Source organism: Callithrix jacchus, chromosome 14, assembly GCF_049354715.1.
Source record: "Callithrix jacchus isolate 240 chromosome 14, calJac240_pri, whole genome shotgun sequence".
In the NCBI taxonomy this organism is placed as follows: Eukaryota; Metazoa; Chordata; class Mammalia; order Primates; family Cebidae; genus Callithrix; species Callithrix jacchus.
In genome coordinates, this window is record NC_133515.1 from 10,048,968 (window position 1) to 10,067,033 (window position 18,066).

At 40.5% G+C, this 18,066-nt stretch overlaps 1 protein-coding gene across 2 annotated transcripts; it reads right to left on the minus strand.

The window, feature by feature from the left end:
- Nucleotides 1-81: 81 nt before the first annotated feature.
- On the minus strand, nucleotides 82-7,648 carry LOC144579137 (uncharacterized). Of its 2 annotated transcripts, XM_078348392.1 has the most exons (5): nucleotides 6,900-7,648; nucleotides 5,736-5,800; nucleotides 5,516-5,561; nucleotides 3,088-3,122; nucleotides 82-110 (listed from the first exon to the last, which is right to left on the minus strand). In XM_078348392.1, the coding sequence occupies exons 1-3, from the start codon at nucleotides 7,219-7,221 to the stop codon at nucleotides 5,520-5,522; spliced, it is 429 nt and encodes a 142-aa protein (XP_078204518.1). In that variant the 5' UTR covers nucleotides 7,222-7,648; the 3' UTR covers nucleotides 82-110; nucleotides 3,088-3,122; nucleotides 5,516-5,519. The 2 variants fall into 2 exon arrangements, with proteins under 2 accessions (XP_078204518.1, XP_078204519.1); XM_078348393.1 differs by lacking the exons at nucleotides 82-110; nucleotides 3,088-3,122; nucleotides 5,736-5,800 and having other exon boundaries at nucleotides 3,285-5,561.
- Nucleotides 7,649-18,066: the final 10,418 nt, after the last annotated feature.

Below are 18,066 nucleotides of genomic sequence, written 5' to 3' on the forward strand. Positions count from 1 at the left end.
TTGTTGCAGACTCAAGAAGGAAGCCAGACCAGAGATTCCCAGGCAGAAGAGCACCATCAGTCTTATCGCTGCTATTTTGGCTGGCGCAGTGGGTTGCTTGAATCCCAGCACTGTGAACCAATAAATTGGACATCAACTCAGAAACCTAATTAGAAAGGCGGTAATTGTAAAGACAACAGATGGATAAATTTATAATAAAGGGAGAAAACCAGGCTAAGAAGGCCGAGCATATCCAAAATCAGAACCCCTCTCCCTCTACAGGGGATTGCAGTTCCTCATCAGCAACAGAACAAGCCCTGATGGAAAAGGACTGTGTTCCATTATCTGAAGTAGGCTTCAGAAGGTGGATGATAAGAAACTTCTGGGAATTAAAAGAACTTGTTCTAACCCAATGTAAAGAAACTAAGAATTTTAAAAAAGGTTTTTAAAATAATTAATGAGTTTTAGCTAACTTGAAAATTTCCAATACTTTGTGTGCTAACAAAATCAGCTCCATCTATGTTGCACAGCAATGGGACCACATGGCAGGTATGGAGTTTGAATAGAATTATTACACAAGGCCTGAGTGGAAAAGTGTAATATGCTTATTACAGGTATACCTAGAAAATTGTCTGAATTAATGTCAGAATTATGTTCAATTTAAACTTAGATTTACACTTACATATAGGTTCTAAATTTGGGTTAAATATGATGGACTGACCACAAATTTATTTTCTCTTTTTTCTGAAACCTCATGAGAATTAGTCATAAAATAAACATTATACACAGGACCAGGAGACAGGATTGACAGCAGATTCTGAATCAATGTTGCAAGGTGACAAGCAGATAGAGGAGTGGTAACTGACATGAAAGCACAACCCTGGTGCCCACAGGGAGTGACCTGAACAGAAACAAGTAATCCTGTGTATTTTGAAGAACCCAACACAGTCTCCAAAATCAGAGCACATGGTACCTGGGAAGGTAGGGTGAAACATACAACAGGGCCAGCAAGGTCAATAGTAAATCTGTGGTTAGAACCCCAGGTCCCTCTCTCCTCCCATCTTATAAGGAATGTGGATGTGTGTTCTCTGGATATATTATACCTTAAGGTTTCTGAGTTCAGACCTACCAGGGCTGAAACCTGGGAAATGGGAGTAAATGGCACGCACAAAGTGAAACTCCACCTTGCTTCCCGACCCTGCTTCTGGAAAGCCAGCAGCCATGCTTGCACTGCCCAGGCAGAAAATTGGGAGACCCTTCTTGGAAGAAGGTCCCAGAAGATTTCAGAGATAGCTCCCAGGCCAACAGGTGCAGGGCAGCCTAGGAAAACACAGTCTATCCTGAGGAGGATAATGAAGAAAACTGAACCATGGCAAAGAAAATACCCTCATTCCCTCATATAATACACTGATGTCCCTCAAAGGAAAAGCTGCCTCGACATCCAAATCCCTACAGTGAGACCCCTCAGTGAAAACAAGGTCCTGCTTTCAATGAGAGAAAGCCAAAGACCACCACACATTTGAGCAAAGCCTCCAATGGGAGATCAAAACAACAGGAAAAAGGAATTCCTGGGACCAGTAAAAATTCAGGAGCAAAACTTGTTTACAAATCTTAAATCATACCTAAGGAGATTTTTAAAAATTTAATAGAACAGTTAGCATGGACAGTCAAAGAACCTCTAAGAAACAGAACAAAAGACAAACTGGAAAATCAGAGGTGAAGGACGTACAGATCAATGCAGAAATACTGGTCTAAGATGTCCAACATCTGAATCATTAGACGAAAATAATAATAATAAAACAGAGCACACAGAAAAATTCTCTAAATTTTATTGTAGACTTAAGGGCCACAATAAAATAAAAGGTCCCTACCGAGCTCTGTGATACAATTTCAGAATCTCAGGGATAGAGAAGGTCCTAAAAACTTGATAGATACAAACATTGATTATATATGACGTATCGCACAATGGCAATACTTTCAAAAACAGTATAATAAAAATGCAATAGAAAAATGTCTTCAAGCCATGACATTTAGTTTTCACTCTAAAATTTTATACTCTATAGCAAAGGAGGGGTTTTAAGAAAGCCCAGATCTCTAAACATGTGTGTACATGAACCTTTCCTCAGAAACTGCGCTCCAGCACCACCGGGGAGTAACACAAGGCAGAGGGCAATGCACAGTCTAGGACTCAGGGACCCAACATGAGTGGTCCCAGAAGATTTCAGAGATAGCTCCCAGGCCAACAGGTGCAGGGCAGCCTAGGAAAACACAGTCTATCCTGAGGAGGATAACGAAAGGCCAAGGAAACTTGCTTCAAGAGAAAAACTTGGAATGAATTTTTTAGTAGATAAAACATATTTTTGACAGGCATGTGACAAATGTTACAAGTCTTGGGGAAGAATAGTTGTTAGAGAACCAAAGGAATATAGTCAGAAAATCAATTCCACACACACACACAAATGAAGGATGTGAAAACAAAGAGACCAGCCGGAGGCTAATGGTCACAGTTGGCTTTATGAGCTATCATGGGCTAGGAAAAGGGAGGTTATCTGGGAGAAGTGCAGAAGTGTTCAGGTTTCAGAAATATTTAAGAGAAAGAATGAAGGATGTACAAGGAGGAGGCACACTCAGAACATTATGTGACTCAGCAGTGAATAATATGTGCATAGTCATAATCATGTAAATATCAATTCATGATTTAATTAAAAATGTGTTACAGGTGGAAGAAACTGGAAGGGAAATAAGGTTGCAGTGGAGTGAGGATGCTGCGCTTTCAGCTGCTATGACAGGGAGTCAGCAGAAAGTGTTGAAGAAAATGGACTTAGCTATTTTCAATTTTATTTGATTTTAAAAGATTAAATATTAAGGTAGATCTTTATATCACAACCAAATTATTTAAATTTAACTTAAATGTTAGACAGCCTTAAAAATGGGCACGGTAAGTTCAAGACTTTCCTGCATAAATCTGACACTTAGGAAAATAGAAAAGAGTTAGAAAACTCACCAAAAAAGGATCATGCTAACAGCACTAAGGAATTCCAAGGAATCATGACAGATAGACTTCTAATTTAAACAATTAATTTCTTAACTTTTCAAAAGCTTACTTACAGAATATAGGTGAAAGCTTCTCCTCTTTCCTTGCACTAAAAATAAAAATACAACTAATCAATTCTGGTATAATAAAATACCATAGAATAAAAGTAGTTGCTAATTATCTGATCATCACTATATAAAACAAGATAAATCTGATTATCACTATATAAAAAATTCCACTAAAAATTTTTTTTAATGTAAACAAAATTTACCATTTATATAATCGGGCATGATGAATGTCAAAATTTAAAATTAAAAAACGCAGTTTTACTTTTTGACCTAACACATATTCTATTATGTACAAATGATAGAATCCCCATGTACCTAAGGAAAGGCAAAACAAATTAGGAAATGTGTGTGCCCTCCCAATCTCATGTTGAAATGTAATCCCCAGCGTTGGAGGTGGGGAAGTCTTTGGATCACAGGGGCAGATCCCTCATGAATGCCTTAGCGCCATCCCCTTGGTGATGAGCGAGTTCCTGCTCTGAGTTCATACAAGATCTTCTTGGGGTTTTGTTGTTACTGCTGTTGTTCTGAGACAGGGTCTCACTCTGATGCTCAAGCTGGAGTACAGCGGACTGATTATGGTTCACCGCAGCCTTGACCTCCTGGGCTCAGATGATCCTCCCACCTTCCCCTCTAGAGTAGCTGGGGCTGCAGGCATGCACCACCACATCTGGCTAATTTTTAAATATTTTGTAGAGACAGGGTCTCACTATGTTGGCCCAAGGTGATCTCAAACTCCAGGCTCAAGTGATCTGTCCATCTCAGCATCCCAAAGTGCTGTAATTGCAAGTGTGAGCCACTGCACGTGGCCTGATCTGCTTATTTAAAATCCTGCAGCACCTCCCACTCTCTCTTGCTCCTTCTCTCACCATGTGAAAGATGACTTCTTCACCTTCCACCCTGATCCTTAGCTTCTTGAGGCCCTTGCCAGAAGCACATACTAGCACCACACCTCCTGTACAGCCTGTAGAAACTGTGAGCCAATAAAGCCTCTTTTCTTTATAAATTATTCCATCTCAAGTGTTCCTTCATAAAAATGCCAAAATGTGGGACAGATGAGAAATTTAGCTAATAAAAACGTTTACCTATTGTATTTCTGAACCCCTATGCAGCAGTGTTTTGTTTCCTGATTCTACATTTACACGTAGCTTACTTTCATTACCAGGATCTAATAGCTGACAGCTCTCAGAACCAGTTTCTGGCCAGGAGTCAATCTCGAGATGCACTAGAATATCTGGAAGCATCCCAAATGATTTCTCGGTCATCTATTCCTACATTACTGAAAAAATAAATGGGTCTTAACTGAAAGGTAGCCTATCTTAAACTTAAATGTCAAAATGAGTGTGCCAACCTAACTGAACAGGGTATCCTCAGCACACACAATCATTTTGTTCTAACAAAGGTCCAAAGAATAAAAGCTCCAAAGAGGGATTTGGGCCATGCTTTGTTCCCTACAATGCCTCCTCCTTTGAAGTTGAACTGGTCTCATTGACACACATTTCTCACCACTGAAATAACAGGGGCAGAGGATCAGTTTTCTTCTACTTCCATATACTCTATGTGTGAGAAGCCCATGGCTCTTGGAAGAAACTGAGAAATATAACAATCCTAACCAGAAATTACTAGCTCAAGTCAGACAAATTCCACACAAAACTATGAAAATGCAGGTGAACAACCCCTTTTTTATTGTGCTGCATTACTTCAGATGTTATTCTAGAACCCCCAGTTCGTGTATTCTTGTTGTTAAAATTAACTGAAAAACATGGTGTATGGCTTTTTTTTAATAAAGTAAGATAACAGAACATTATGAAACACAAGCAACAGTACAGAAAAATCCTACAATTCTAATTCTCATCCTAAAACAGGCAGGATATGGAAATGTTACACTAGTTTCACACACTAAGGCTAATATGGAAAACAGCACAGGGCATGTTACATTTCTATTACATTCCAATGAAAAAGTTCTAGCATCGACTTGGATGTGACAGAAGTTAGAGCACTGTGAACAAGGAGCCAACATCACAGATCCAATCTAGAACAATGGATTCTTTTGATTTGCTTGAGTGAAATTCAAGCTGTGGCCTAAATCCTATCACTCGTTATTAAAATGTACTCTTTAGAGCACGGGAAAAATGGCAAAGACATATGAAGAAAAAGGCATAAATCCGTGACTATGACACTAAATCATGTGGCCAATTAATTGTGTGGGTAAAAACATCACCAAATGTGTGAACACAAAGTCTGTATGTTTCCATAAACAGTGACAACTAAAGGAAATTATATCACATATGAAAATAAGACAAGGAAAGCTACGAAAAGTTGAACTTTTTAACTAATATCTGAGTTTCTCTAAATACTTTCTGTAATATACAAGACAGAAAATTTTTAGGTTTTCCTTGAAGGCAGAAACAATATTGTCTCATCGCTCATTTGATACCTTCTCAGGAAGAGTGTGCTTGCCCTTGGACTGTCAGAAGCAATATCTGTAGAGGAAGAAGAGGAAACAATGTCATAAGTAAGGCAGTAAAAAAGATTCTGTTTAAAGCTACATAACCATTTGAATCACTTTTAACAGTCTTGAGAAAAGCTTTTAGTAATAAATGTCAAGAAAATAAAGGCACCAATATCCCAATTCTACTGGAGAATGCAAAACTCACAGAATCTCTCCACGCATGTGGAATAAAACCAGGCTGGGGCTGTAACTTCTTTTTCAAAGTTGCACCTAAATAAACGGATGCAACTTTTAGATGAATCACATATATGCCCTCCTCCCTCTACTTATCAAATATAACCACCTTCATCTAGGCTGCTCTTACCAGCACATTTCAGGGAAAGTCTTAAGCAGTAAGAGATGCTGTGGTCAATTACTGTGGTCAGACACTGGCTCAATATTTCAAATGTCTTAAAACAAAGAGCTGTTTTGGGCAAAAACAACTTTTTAGACAGACAAAGTCTCACTCTGTTGCCCAGGCTGGAGTGGTGCAATGATGAGACGGAGCCAGCATAACTAATTGAAGGCTCAAACTCCTGGGCTTAAGAGATTCTCTTGCAGCTGGGACTGTGGGTGCAAGCCACCATACCTGGCTAATTTTTTACCATTTTTTTGTAGAGACAGGGTCAAATGAGACATCCTGTAAATGTGTTATAAATCCCCAAAAATGATATGAAGAGTCTATTTTGGGCCATCATCCAACTCTACCCATCTGCTACCTGGTGTGTGAAAGCACTCAGAAGCTTACTTTACACCCCAAACAAAAAAAAAAAAAAAAAAAAAGGAAAAGCTTTCACAAGTATTTGCATGTTTTTGTGTATTAAGGCACAATTCATTCACATACTATCTTTGTTCATTCTTTCCCCATTTTTGAATATTCTAAGAGAACAACACCTTTCAGCTATAAAGTCACATTCATCATCAAGCTTAATTATCCTAACATTTAAATAAATTGAGAGGCCAACCAAAGTAAACAGAAGAGCTGTAAGACACTTCCTCTACAGCAATGAAATCTGTAGCATATATTTTTTATTTGGAAAACTTAGCTTTCAGCCAGCCTGGGGTTGAGAAAGGGGCCAGAACTGGGCATTGGGGTAGGGAGGAGGAAAGAAACCACCAGATGCAGCAGGGAAAAAGAACGAAGGGTGAGGGCAGGCAGGAGGCAGGGCCAGTCCTCCTGCCTGGTGCATGGACCTGGGAAAGCTGGCTAGGGGCAGGAGGGAGAAGCCAGAGGCTGTGGATGCCTCTGGGGTGGGGGGTGGGGTGGGAACTGGTATCAGTGTCAGCAAGAGTTGTGCCTGAGGGCAAACAGTATCATTCATTGCCTTACCTTTGGGCATCTCCTGGTCGCTCATGTGCTGCAGGTCCTGGCTGTCACCAGCTCCCACATCCCACCAGGCAGGCTCCACGGCAGTAGGGTATGGGGCTTCCACCACCTCCCCCTCGATCGGTTCTGCCCCATGCACCCTGTGCTGGCTCTGCTTGGATCTCACATTGGGGAGCACAATGATCCCGCTGCCCGGCCTCTGCTCCTCTCTGCCTTGGTCTGCACTTACGCTTGACACTGCCTCATAGATGTCATCGCAGCTGCCAGACACCACCCCACACAGCCAGCTCGGGCCCCAAATGGGTCTGGCACTGGTGTTGGACATGTTCCTTCTGTCTTGGCCCACACCTTTGCTTGCCACCGCCTCATTAATGTCAGAGCTGAAGGACAGATCCTCAGACAGCCTACGCAGACCTCACCTGCGGCTGACTTTGGGGCAAAAACAACAACTCAGCGTGTTCCCCATGGGACGCCTTAGCTCCTCTCCAGCAACTTGGACCTTCCCTTGCCTCCCAGTCTTCAGAGTTCAGCACTTCACCTCTTTCAAACACAGACACGCTGGCAGGGCCAGCCCCTATGGGGCTGCACCCCACTAACAGCTCACTCCCCGCCTCAGCTGCCTCCCCTGAGATGACTGGTCTGAAGGGAACCTGCTTGATTTAAAATGGGTCTAGATACAACAAGCCTGAGAGCTGAGATTGTGGAGAAGACAGCACAGAGGGAGTTCCTCCTTCCACTGCTTTCTACAAACTGAAGAAGGTTGCCCTACCAACCACCAGAGTTCCAACCTGGTGCCCAGGAACCAATCAGACACAGAGGCGGCCCCACCCCCATTGTGATGCGGGAGCCCAGGCAGGTGGCCCACCAGGCCCCACCCTGTTGGCAGCCCCGCCCCCACCTTTCATTCATTGCTGGCTGCTGGGAGCTTTCAGGTTTCTCCGCTGTGATGACGTTCCTAGAGATCATCACCTTACAAAGAATAATACTAAAATTACTGTAACCACATCTGCTTCATGCCTTATCTGGTATCCAAAGAACTCCATTTCCCCTGTGGCCTCTGAGTTCTTACAAACTAGAAAGAAGAGAGAGCAAATTTCTGCAATTGCTTTCAGAGAAACCATTCCCATGAACTAAGTGTACTCTGTGATGTCAACTTACATTTTCAATACATACATAGATTCAATACATATTTATTCAGTTTACATTTTTTAAAATTACACACATATTCAATCAAACTAACAAGAGTAGTGAGGGAAATTTCCTAACATTTATACAATAAGTACATCACATATTTCTAATTACCGACTAATGAGTCATTTTTCCTAACACTGTGAAAAAAAGATGTTGGTAGCTTGATAGGAATAGTGTTGAATCTGTAGATTTCCTTGGGCAGTATAACAGTTTTGATGATACTGATTCTTGCGAATTGTCTCTATTTGCAGATGTTATGATTGCATATTTATAAGACCCTATCGTCTCCACCCAAAATCTCCTGAAACTGATAAGCAACTTCAGCAAAGTCTCAAAATACAAAATCAATGTGCAGAAATCGCAAGCATTCCTATACACCAATAACAGACTTACAGAGAGCCAAATCAAGAACAAACTCCCATTCACAATTGCTACAAAGAGAATAAAATACCTAGGAATACAACTATCAAAGGATGTAAAGGACCTCTTCAAGAACTACAAACCACTGCTCAACGAAATAAGAGAGGACAGAAACAGATGGAGAAACATTCCATGCTCATGGCTAGGAACAATCAATATCTTGAAAATGGCCATACTGCCCAAAGTAATGTATAGATTCAACACTATCCCCATCAAGCTACCAGTAACCTTCTTCACAGAAGAACTACTATGTACAGCATATCATGTCATATTTTTCTGTGATATTATATTAATGTTCTGCAAGAAAATATTTTAAAGATATCAGTTTTTCCAAACTGCTGATCTGTAAACTATTTCTGTTCAAAACTTAAAATTTTGTCAAACTTGGCTTTTTTTTTTTTTTTAGATGGATTCTCACTCTGTTGCCCAGGCTGGAGTACAGTGGTGCAATCTCGGCTCACTGCAACCTCCACTTACCGGTTCAAGTGAGTCTCCTGCCTCACCCTCCTGAGTGGCTGACACTACAGCCATGTGCAACCACACCAAGATAATTTTTGTATTTTTAGTAGAAATGGGGTTTCACCATGTTAGCCAGGATGGTCTCGATCTCCTGACCTTGTGATCCACCTGCTTCAGCTTCCCTACATGCTGGGATTACAGGCGTGAGCCACTGCACCCAGCCATGGCTGCATTTTGATTCCATGTCAGAGAAAGGAAATGAGTATCTGATAGTGACTTCCAGTTTTGCTGTCAGATTTTTGTTTGGGAATATATCCAGAACTGCTTATCAAGGGTTTGAGTACAAAACAAGCATTTCCACAAAAACCAGTAAGAAAGACTACACTTTTCCTCATGTGGACCCTTAGGTTCTGGCAATTCTTGGAAAATGTTGGCACAGGAACTCACCAGTCTAGGCCTGACTCTGTGTAGGTAACTGCCGCAGTTATAAAAATATTAGGTAGGATTTTGATAGGTGTATTCTTCCTCTCATACTTGAACACTAGAAGTACCATGTACCTAAATAGTAGAACTTACAACTCTAAAAGTGTTCTTTTGAAGAGGGACCATCAAAGAGCTCTGAAAATATTAATTTAACTTACTTTTTAGTAATCTTACTTGTAAGAATTTATATTCTCCCTCCTTGAAATTCTCACATTTTTGAAAGTTTTACAGCATCCATTCCTCTGATAAACTCTCCTACTTTTCTCTAGCCACTGTTCAGGCTTCTTTACTAACTTCTTTTCCTCTGGGAAATGTTGATATTCCCAAGGTCTTGTCACTGCCTTCTGTTTATTCCATGTCTTTCCCACCAGAGACAAGCTCATTTAGATATATGATTTTTGCCTACATTATTCCAAGTATGCATCTCCAACCTCAGTTCTACCTCCAGCTAGAAATGCCTAAAATTCAATTACGTACTGAAAATGCCCTACATGAATATTCCATTCAACTCAACGTGCACAGAAAGAGGTTAGTCATTCCTGCTGATCTGTTGTTCTTCTCCATTCACCTGCAAATCTCCCACTTCTTCCTCATGTCCAGGTTAAACGCTAGTTCACAACCTGGAAACCCATGAATCATCTGAGATTTCTCTCTGTGCCCTAAATTTGTACATCTAATAATCACTAACTCCTATTATCTCTATCTCTTTTCTGCCTCTGCTTTATATTTTTCCACTGCCACTGGTTCTTAACTACTGGCTTTTATAGGCTACCAACTATTAATACTATTTCTTAAATTAAAAAACAAGCAAAACAAATGAAAAATGCAAAAATCAAGAGAAAGACCAACATTTAAAAGTCACTAAGTAGCTTTCTGACATCATTTAGTCCACCATGGATGGGTGAAAACCTCATAATGGATTGATACCAGTCTAAGGGTTGGCGACAAGGAAGTTATAGCTATGGCTACTGCAAAAGCTTCCTTTATCTTCCAGTCTCTTTATGTGGTACCTTCCATCTAGCCTCCATATGAGGAGTCATCCACTACAGGCCACAGACCAGGCCCGGCCTGCCTAATGGTTTTGTAAATAAAGTTTTGTGACTGCTTTTACACTGCAATGGCAGGGTTGAGTAGATATGGCAGAGACCACATGGCCTAAAATAATTCCCACCTGGTCCTTTAAATAAAAAGCTTGTGAATACCATAATCAGAATGTCCTAATACCCAAATCTAATCTTGTGACTTTTGTTCTCACAATTCTATAATGAATTCCTATAGAAAACATTTGCTGTCTCCCTACCTAATGACCATTTCTTATTTTTTTCTTGCTGGGGAACCACAAGTCTATTTGAGTATTTATCATCCTAATATCACTCCCCATCCTCAACAAGAGAAATGACTATCCTAATCTAATCACAGTCATTACATATGTTTTCCCAGTGCCTGGTTAAGGAATGAGTATGTGGTGTAACCAAGCCAATAAAATGTGAAAGAAAGCCCACTGCAAGCTTCTGACTTTTCTCTCTATTTCAAAGAAACATGGAAAGAAAAGCAGCCCTTCCAGCCTTCAGAACTTGTATTGTGAGAACATGATGTTTGGAGCTACTGCTAATTAGCCAGCCATGAAAGGAGACATGAACAAAACACTGCCAAACACACAGCTGAAATAGGAAGACCAAATGGGACCCAGTGTTGTCACTGAACCGGCCACCAAAGCAACTCTGCTTCCTACTCTTTTAGTCACTGTTAGTCAGGTCCTTTGGTATTTGCAGCCCAAAGCACTCCACCTGGTAAATTTCCCATTGCCTGCAGGATAAGATCCACTGAGTTTTATAGTATTAAAAAGCCCGTCATGAGCTTGCCTTACCTAAGTTTTCCCTCATTCCCAACCACTCTTATCTCAGTTTCTGCAACAGTAATATAGGGCTGCTCATAAACGCTGCAAAGTTCAGTCAAGCTTCTTACCTTTTGCACCTGCTGCTTCTCCTCCCAAGCATGCCATTTTGTTTGATGCTCCTTCTGCCAAAAACACAAACTTGTTAGATGTTCCTTCTGCCCACATCATCCTTCTGCCTCTTTACCAAGAAAAGGTCTACCCCTTCTGCATGCTTACCTGAAATCCTACCCCACTTTTTAATAGCTTTCATTCCTCACCACATACTTAAAGTGTCTGGCACATATTTAACATAATAAATGATCATTAGACGCTTCCAGATGGCATCTAGCACACAGTAGAAGGCACTGAATGAAGTAGCAATTACCATAAATGAAAATGATCATAACAAGCTCCTGACTGTTTTTTGTTTGTTTGTTTGTTGAGATGGTCTTACTCCATTGCCCAGGCTGGAGTGCAGCCTCCAAGTCCCTGGGACTACAGTTGCATGCTACTATGCCCAGCTAAGTTTTTCATTTATTTTTATTTTTAGTAGAGTTGAGGTCTCACTGTGTTACCCAGGCTGGTCTCAAACTCCTAGGCTCAAGCAATCCTTTTGCTTCAGCCTCCCAAAGTGCTGGGATTGTAGAGACTATGCCCAGCCCTGACTATTTTTTTTGAGATGAAGTCTCTCTCTGTTGCCCAAGCTGGAATGCGGTGGTGCAATCTCAGCTCACTGCAATCTCCATCTCCAGTATTCATGCAATTCTCCTGCCTCGGCTTCCCAAGTAGCTGGCATTACAGGCATGTACCACCATTTCTGACTAATTTTTATATTTTTAGTAGAGACAGGGTTTCGCCATGTTGGCAAGGATGGTCTCAAACCCCTGACCTCAGGTGATTCACCTGCCTCGGGCTCCCAAAATGCTGGGATTACAGGCCTGAGCCACCACACATAGTCCAATTGTATTTTTAAGTGTTTGTATTCTGTAACATGGAAAAAAAGAAGCTTACTATCTAAAAGACACTTGATAGTTTGTTAAATGGACCAAGTATATAAATGAATAAAAATATTTTCTTTGAAAATTGTCAGCCAGGTACAGGGGCTCATGCCTGTAATCTCAGCACTGTAAGAGGCCAAAGCAGGTGGATTACCTGAGCTCAGGAGCTCAAGACAAGCCTGGCCAACAGCCCAACTACTCGGGAGGCTGATGCAGGGAGAATTGCTTGAATCTGGAAGGTGGAGGTGGCAGTGAGCCAAGATCACACCACTGCACTCCAGCCTGGATAATAGAGTGAGATTCCATCTCAAAAACATAAAAATAATAATCTTGAAAAAAACACAGATATGAAATAAGGACTGCTGTAGTCTATTATGAGCACCATAAAGACCAAGACTGGCCAGGTGCAGTGGCTCATGCCTGTAATCCCAGCACTTTGGGAGGCCAAGGTGGGCAGATCACCAGGTCAGGAGATCGAGACCATCCTGGCTAACACTGTGAAACCCTGCCTCTACTAAAAATACAAAAAAAGTAGCCAGGGGTAGTGGCACATGCCTGTGGTCCCAGCTACTTGGGAGGCTGAGGCAGGAGAATCACCTGGACCCAGGAGGTGGAGGTTGGGATGAGCCGAGATTGCACCACTGCACTCCAGCCTGGGCGACAGAGTAAGCCTTTATCTCAAAAAGAAAAAAAAAAAAGAGACCAAGAGTATGTGTTTGTCACCCGTGGGTTGCAAAATCTAACTTATAAAAGTTATTTGATTAATATGGACTAAATTAAAAGTGTCCTCATACAGTTCAGACTGTACAATGTATTAGGTGTCACATCTAGGTAGCATAGTAGCATTTTTGTTATTGTGAAGCACTTTTGTTATAATTTGTTGAGCCTAGAGTTTGGCTATTGGGTATTCATTACAATAACCTTTGGGCTACTGGTAACAGACTATTTCGTTCTAACAAAATTACTGCTATTGTGACAATTAACTAGTGGATCTTGTTTTAATGAAGTAAATATATCTCATTCAATTTCAAATTAGGAAGAACGAGGTCAATAAGTGAGACCTTATTGGTATAATAATGTGTAACATGACCTGTGCTTTTCAACAAGAAATTCTGTAAAAATTAATGGTCCTAAGATCCCAATATGAACTGTTGAGCCAGACTGACCAACCAGTCTTAATCAGGGAATTAATGATTTGATTCATGTACAAACAACAGGAGGGAATGAGATAGGGGCAAAAACAGAAGCCTAAGCACTGCCATCTTGTAGAGAAGCCTCGTGGGCCCTGGGCAGAGGTGTAATTCTCGGAACTGTTACTGTACTGCAATTCTCAGAAGTGTTAAGGGTAAAAATTTCCACTGCTACCCCACTCCCCTTGCAATAAACTGCTAACTTTAGCTTCTGTACAGACAGCTTGCCTTGCACACACCTGGGCCCCCCTAAACAAGGATGTGGTTTTGCAGCTTAAGTGCCTTACTGCCCCTGAGCTCGGGGCCATGGGTTGGAGAGACATGAGTCCTCTGTGGCCACGGTCAATAAAGACCCTGCAATTTGGCATACTTTTGTCTTGGTGTTGATTTTCTGCTTACTCCAGTGCAACAATTATGTGAAAAGATCTAATCTACACTTGATTGGTGTACCTGAATATGATGGGAAGAATGAGTCCAAGCTGGAAAACACCCTCCAGGATATTCTCCAGGAGAACTTCCCAAGCCTCGCAAGGCAGTCCAACATCCAAATTCAAGAAATACAGAGAACTCCACAAAGATATTCCTCAAGAAGGGCAACTCCAAGGCACATAATCGTCAGATTCACCAGGGTTGAAATGAAGGAAGAAATGCTAAGGGCAGCCAGAGGGAAAGCTCAGGTCACCCACAAAGGGAAGCCCATCAGACTCACAGCCAGAAGAGAGTGGGGGCCAATATTCAACATCCTTAAAGAAAAGAACTTTCAACCCAGAATTTCTTATCCAGCCAAACTAAGCTTCATAAATGAAGGAGAAATAAAATCCTTTATGGAGAAGCAATCACTGAGAGATTTTGACACCACCAGACCTGCCCTACAAGAGCTCCTGAAACACTAAGCATGGAAAGGAGCAAGTACCAGTCACTGCAAAAGCAAACGAGTTGGGAAAGACCAAAAATGCAATGAAGAAAATGAGTCAACTAATGGAAAAGAAAACCAGCCAGTAACAAAATGGCAGGATCAAATTCACATATAACAATAGTAACATTGAATGTAAATGGCCTAAACGCCCCAATCAAAACACACAGACTGGCAAACCGGACAAAAATTGAAGATCCATTGGTGTGCTGTATTCAGGAAACCCATCTCACATACAAAGACACATATAGACTAAAAAATAAAGGGATGGAAAAAGATTTACCAAGCAAATGGAGAGCAAAAAAAAGCAGGAGTTGCAATCTTAATCTCTGATAAAATGGACTTCAAATCAACAAAGGTCAAAAGAGACAAAGAAGGACACTACATAATGGTAAAAGAATTAATCCAACAAGAAAAGCTAACTATCCTAAATATATATGCCCCCAATACAGGAGCACCCAGATACATAAAGCAAGTTCTTAACAACCTAAAACAAGATTTAGACTCCCACACAATAATAGTGGGAGACTTTAACACTTCATTATCAATATTAGACAGATCAATGAGACAGAAAATTAACAGGTACATCCAAGACTTGAATGCAGAGCTGGACCAAGTAGACTTAATAGACATATACAAAACGCTCCACCCGAAATCCAAAGAAAGTACGTTTTTCTCAGCACATTGCACTTCCTCTAAAATTGACCACATCATTGGAAGCAAATCACTCCTCAGCAAATGGAGAAGAATGGAAATCATAACAAACAGTCTATCAGACCACAGAGCAATCAGACTAGAACTTAGGATTAAGAAACACACTCAAACCCACACCAACACTTGAAAACTGAACAACTTGCTTCTGAGTGTCAACTGGATAAACAATGAAGTGAAGGCAGAAATAAAGATGTTCTTCAAAACCAATCAGTATGAAGACACAACTTACCAGAATCTCTGGGACACCTTTAAAGCAATGTCAAGAGGAAAATTTATAGCAGTAAATGCCCACATGAGAAACAAGGAAAGAGCTAAAATTGACACCCTGTCATCAAAATTGAATGAGCTGGAGGAGGAAGATAAAAAAACTCAAAAGCTAGCAGAATACAAGAAAGAACTAAGATCAGAGCCGAACTGAAGGAGATAGAGACACTAAAAACCCCCTCAAAAAATCAATAAATCCAGGAGGATTTATTGTTGATCTTTTGAAAAGATCAACAAAATAGACAGACCACTAGCCAGACTAATGAAAAAGAAAAGAGAGAAGACTCAAATAGATGCAATAAAAAAAGGTAAAGGGGACATCACCACTGATCCCACAGAAATACAACTACCATCAGAGATTACTACAAACAACTCTATGCACATAAACAAGTACACGAGGAAAAAATGCTTAAATTCCTGGACACTTGTACTCTATCAAGACTAAACCAGGAGGAAGTTGAAACCCTGAGTGGACCAATAACAAGGGCTGAAGTAGAGGCAGCAATCAATAGCCTGCCAGCCAAAAATGTCCAGGACCATACAGGTTCACAGCCAAATTCTACCAGATGTACAAAGAGGAGCTGTACAACTGTAAATCCCTTCTAAAACTGTATCAAACAATACAAAAGGAGGGAATCCTCCCTAACTCATTTTATGAGACCAACATCATCCTGATACCAAAACCAGGCAGACACTCAACTAAAAAAGAAAACTGCAGGAAAATATCCATGATGAAAATCAACACAAAAATCATCAATAAAATACTGGCAAACCGATTGCAACAGAACATCAAAAAGCTTATCCATCACAATCAAGTAGGCTTCATTCCGGGGATGCAAGGCTAGTTCAACATATGCAAATCCATAAACGTAATCCATCACATAAACTGAGCAAAAGACAAAAACCACATGATCATCTCAATAGATGCAGAGAAGGCCTTTGACAAAATTCAACAGCACTAAAAACTCTCAATAAACTAGGTATCAGTGGAACATATATAAAAGGATAAAAAGCCATTTATGGCAAACCTACAGCCAATATCATACTGAATGGGCAAAAGCTTGAAGAATTCCCTTTGAAATCAGGCACTAGACAAGGATGCCCTCTCTCACCACTCCTATTCAATATAGTGTTGGAAGTTCTAGCCAGAGCAATCAGGCAAGAAAAAGAAATAAAGCGTATTCAATCAGGAAAGGAGGAAGTCAAACTGTCTCTATTTGCAGACGACATGATTGTATATCTAGACGACCCCATTGTCTCAGCCCAAAATCTTCTCAAACTGATAAGTAACTTCAGTAAAGTCTCAGGATACAAAAATCAATGTGCAGAAATCACAAGCACTCCTATATTCCAATATCAAACAGAGAGCCAAATCAAGAACAAACTCCCATTTACAATTGCTACAAAGAGAATAGAATACCTAGGAATACAACTAACAAAGGATGTAAAGGACCTCTTCAAGGAGAACTAGAAACCATTGCTCAACGAAATAAGAGAGGACACAAACAGATGGAAAAACATTCCATGCTCACGGTTAGGAAGAATTAATATCTTGAAAATGGCCATACTGCCCAAAGTAATCCATAGATTAATGCTATCCCCAGCAAGCTACCTATGATCCTCTTCACAGAACTGGAAAAAACACTTTAAACTTCATATGGAACCAAAAGAGAGCCTGCCTAGCCAAGTCAATTCTAAGCAAAAAGAACAAAGCTGGAGCATCATGCTACCTGACTTCACACTATAGTACAAGGCTACAGTAATCAAAACAGCATGGTACTGGAACCAAAACAGAGATATAGACCAATGGAATAGAACAGAGGCCTTGGAGGCAACACCATACATCTACAACCATCTGATCTTTGACAAACCTGACAAAAACAAGCAATGGGGAAAGGACTCCATGTTTAATAAATGGGGTTAGGAAAACTGGGTAGTCATGTGCAGAAAGCAGAAACAGCACCCCTTCCTGAAACCTTACACTAAAATTAACTCCAGATGGATTAAAGACTTAAACATAAGACCTAACACTATAAAAGTCCTAGAAGAAAACCCAGGCAAAACCATTCAGGACATAGGCATAGGCAAGGACTTTATGATAAAACACCAAAAGCATTGGCAACAAAAGCCAAAATAGACAAATGGGATCCAACTAAACTCCAAAGCTTCTGCACAGCAAAAGAAGCAATCATTAGAGTGAATCAGCAACCAACAGAATGGGAAAAAACTTTTGCATCTGACAAAGGACTTATATCCAGAATCTCCAAAGAATTAAAACAGATTTACAAGAAAAATACAAACCCATTCAAAAGTAGGCAAAAGATGTAAACAGACATTTTTCAAAAGAAGACATATGTGAGGTTAAGAAACATATGAAAAAATGCTCATCATCACTGGTCATTAAATGCAAATCAAAACCACATTGAGATACCATCTCATGCCAGTTAGAATGGCAATCATTAAAAAATCTGGAGACAACAGATGCTGGAGAGGATGTGGAGAAATAGGAACACTTTTACGTAGTTGGTGGGAGTGTAAATTAGTTCAACCATTGTGGAAGACAGTGTGGCAATTTCTCAAGGATCTAGAAATAGAAATTCCATTTGACCCAGCAATCCCATTACTGGTTATATACCCAAATTGTTCTACTATAAATACACAT

Bases quoted from the DNA above. Each gene is read 5' to 3' on its own strand.
- LOC144579137 (XM_078348392.1), bottom strand. From the start codon at position 7,221: ATGTCCAACACCAGTGCCAGACCCATTTGGGGCCCGAGCTGGCTGTGT. The intron at 5,801-6,899 runs GTAAGGCAATGA...CCGTTTATTTAG, and splicing joins CGACCAGGAGATGCCCAAAG to GTGCAACTTTGAAAAAGAAG. The intron at 5,562-5,735 runs GTGAGTTTTGCA...CTTCCTCTACAG, and splicing joins CACATGCGTGGAGAGATTCT to ATATTGCTTCTGACAGTCCA.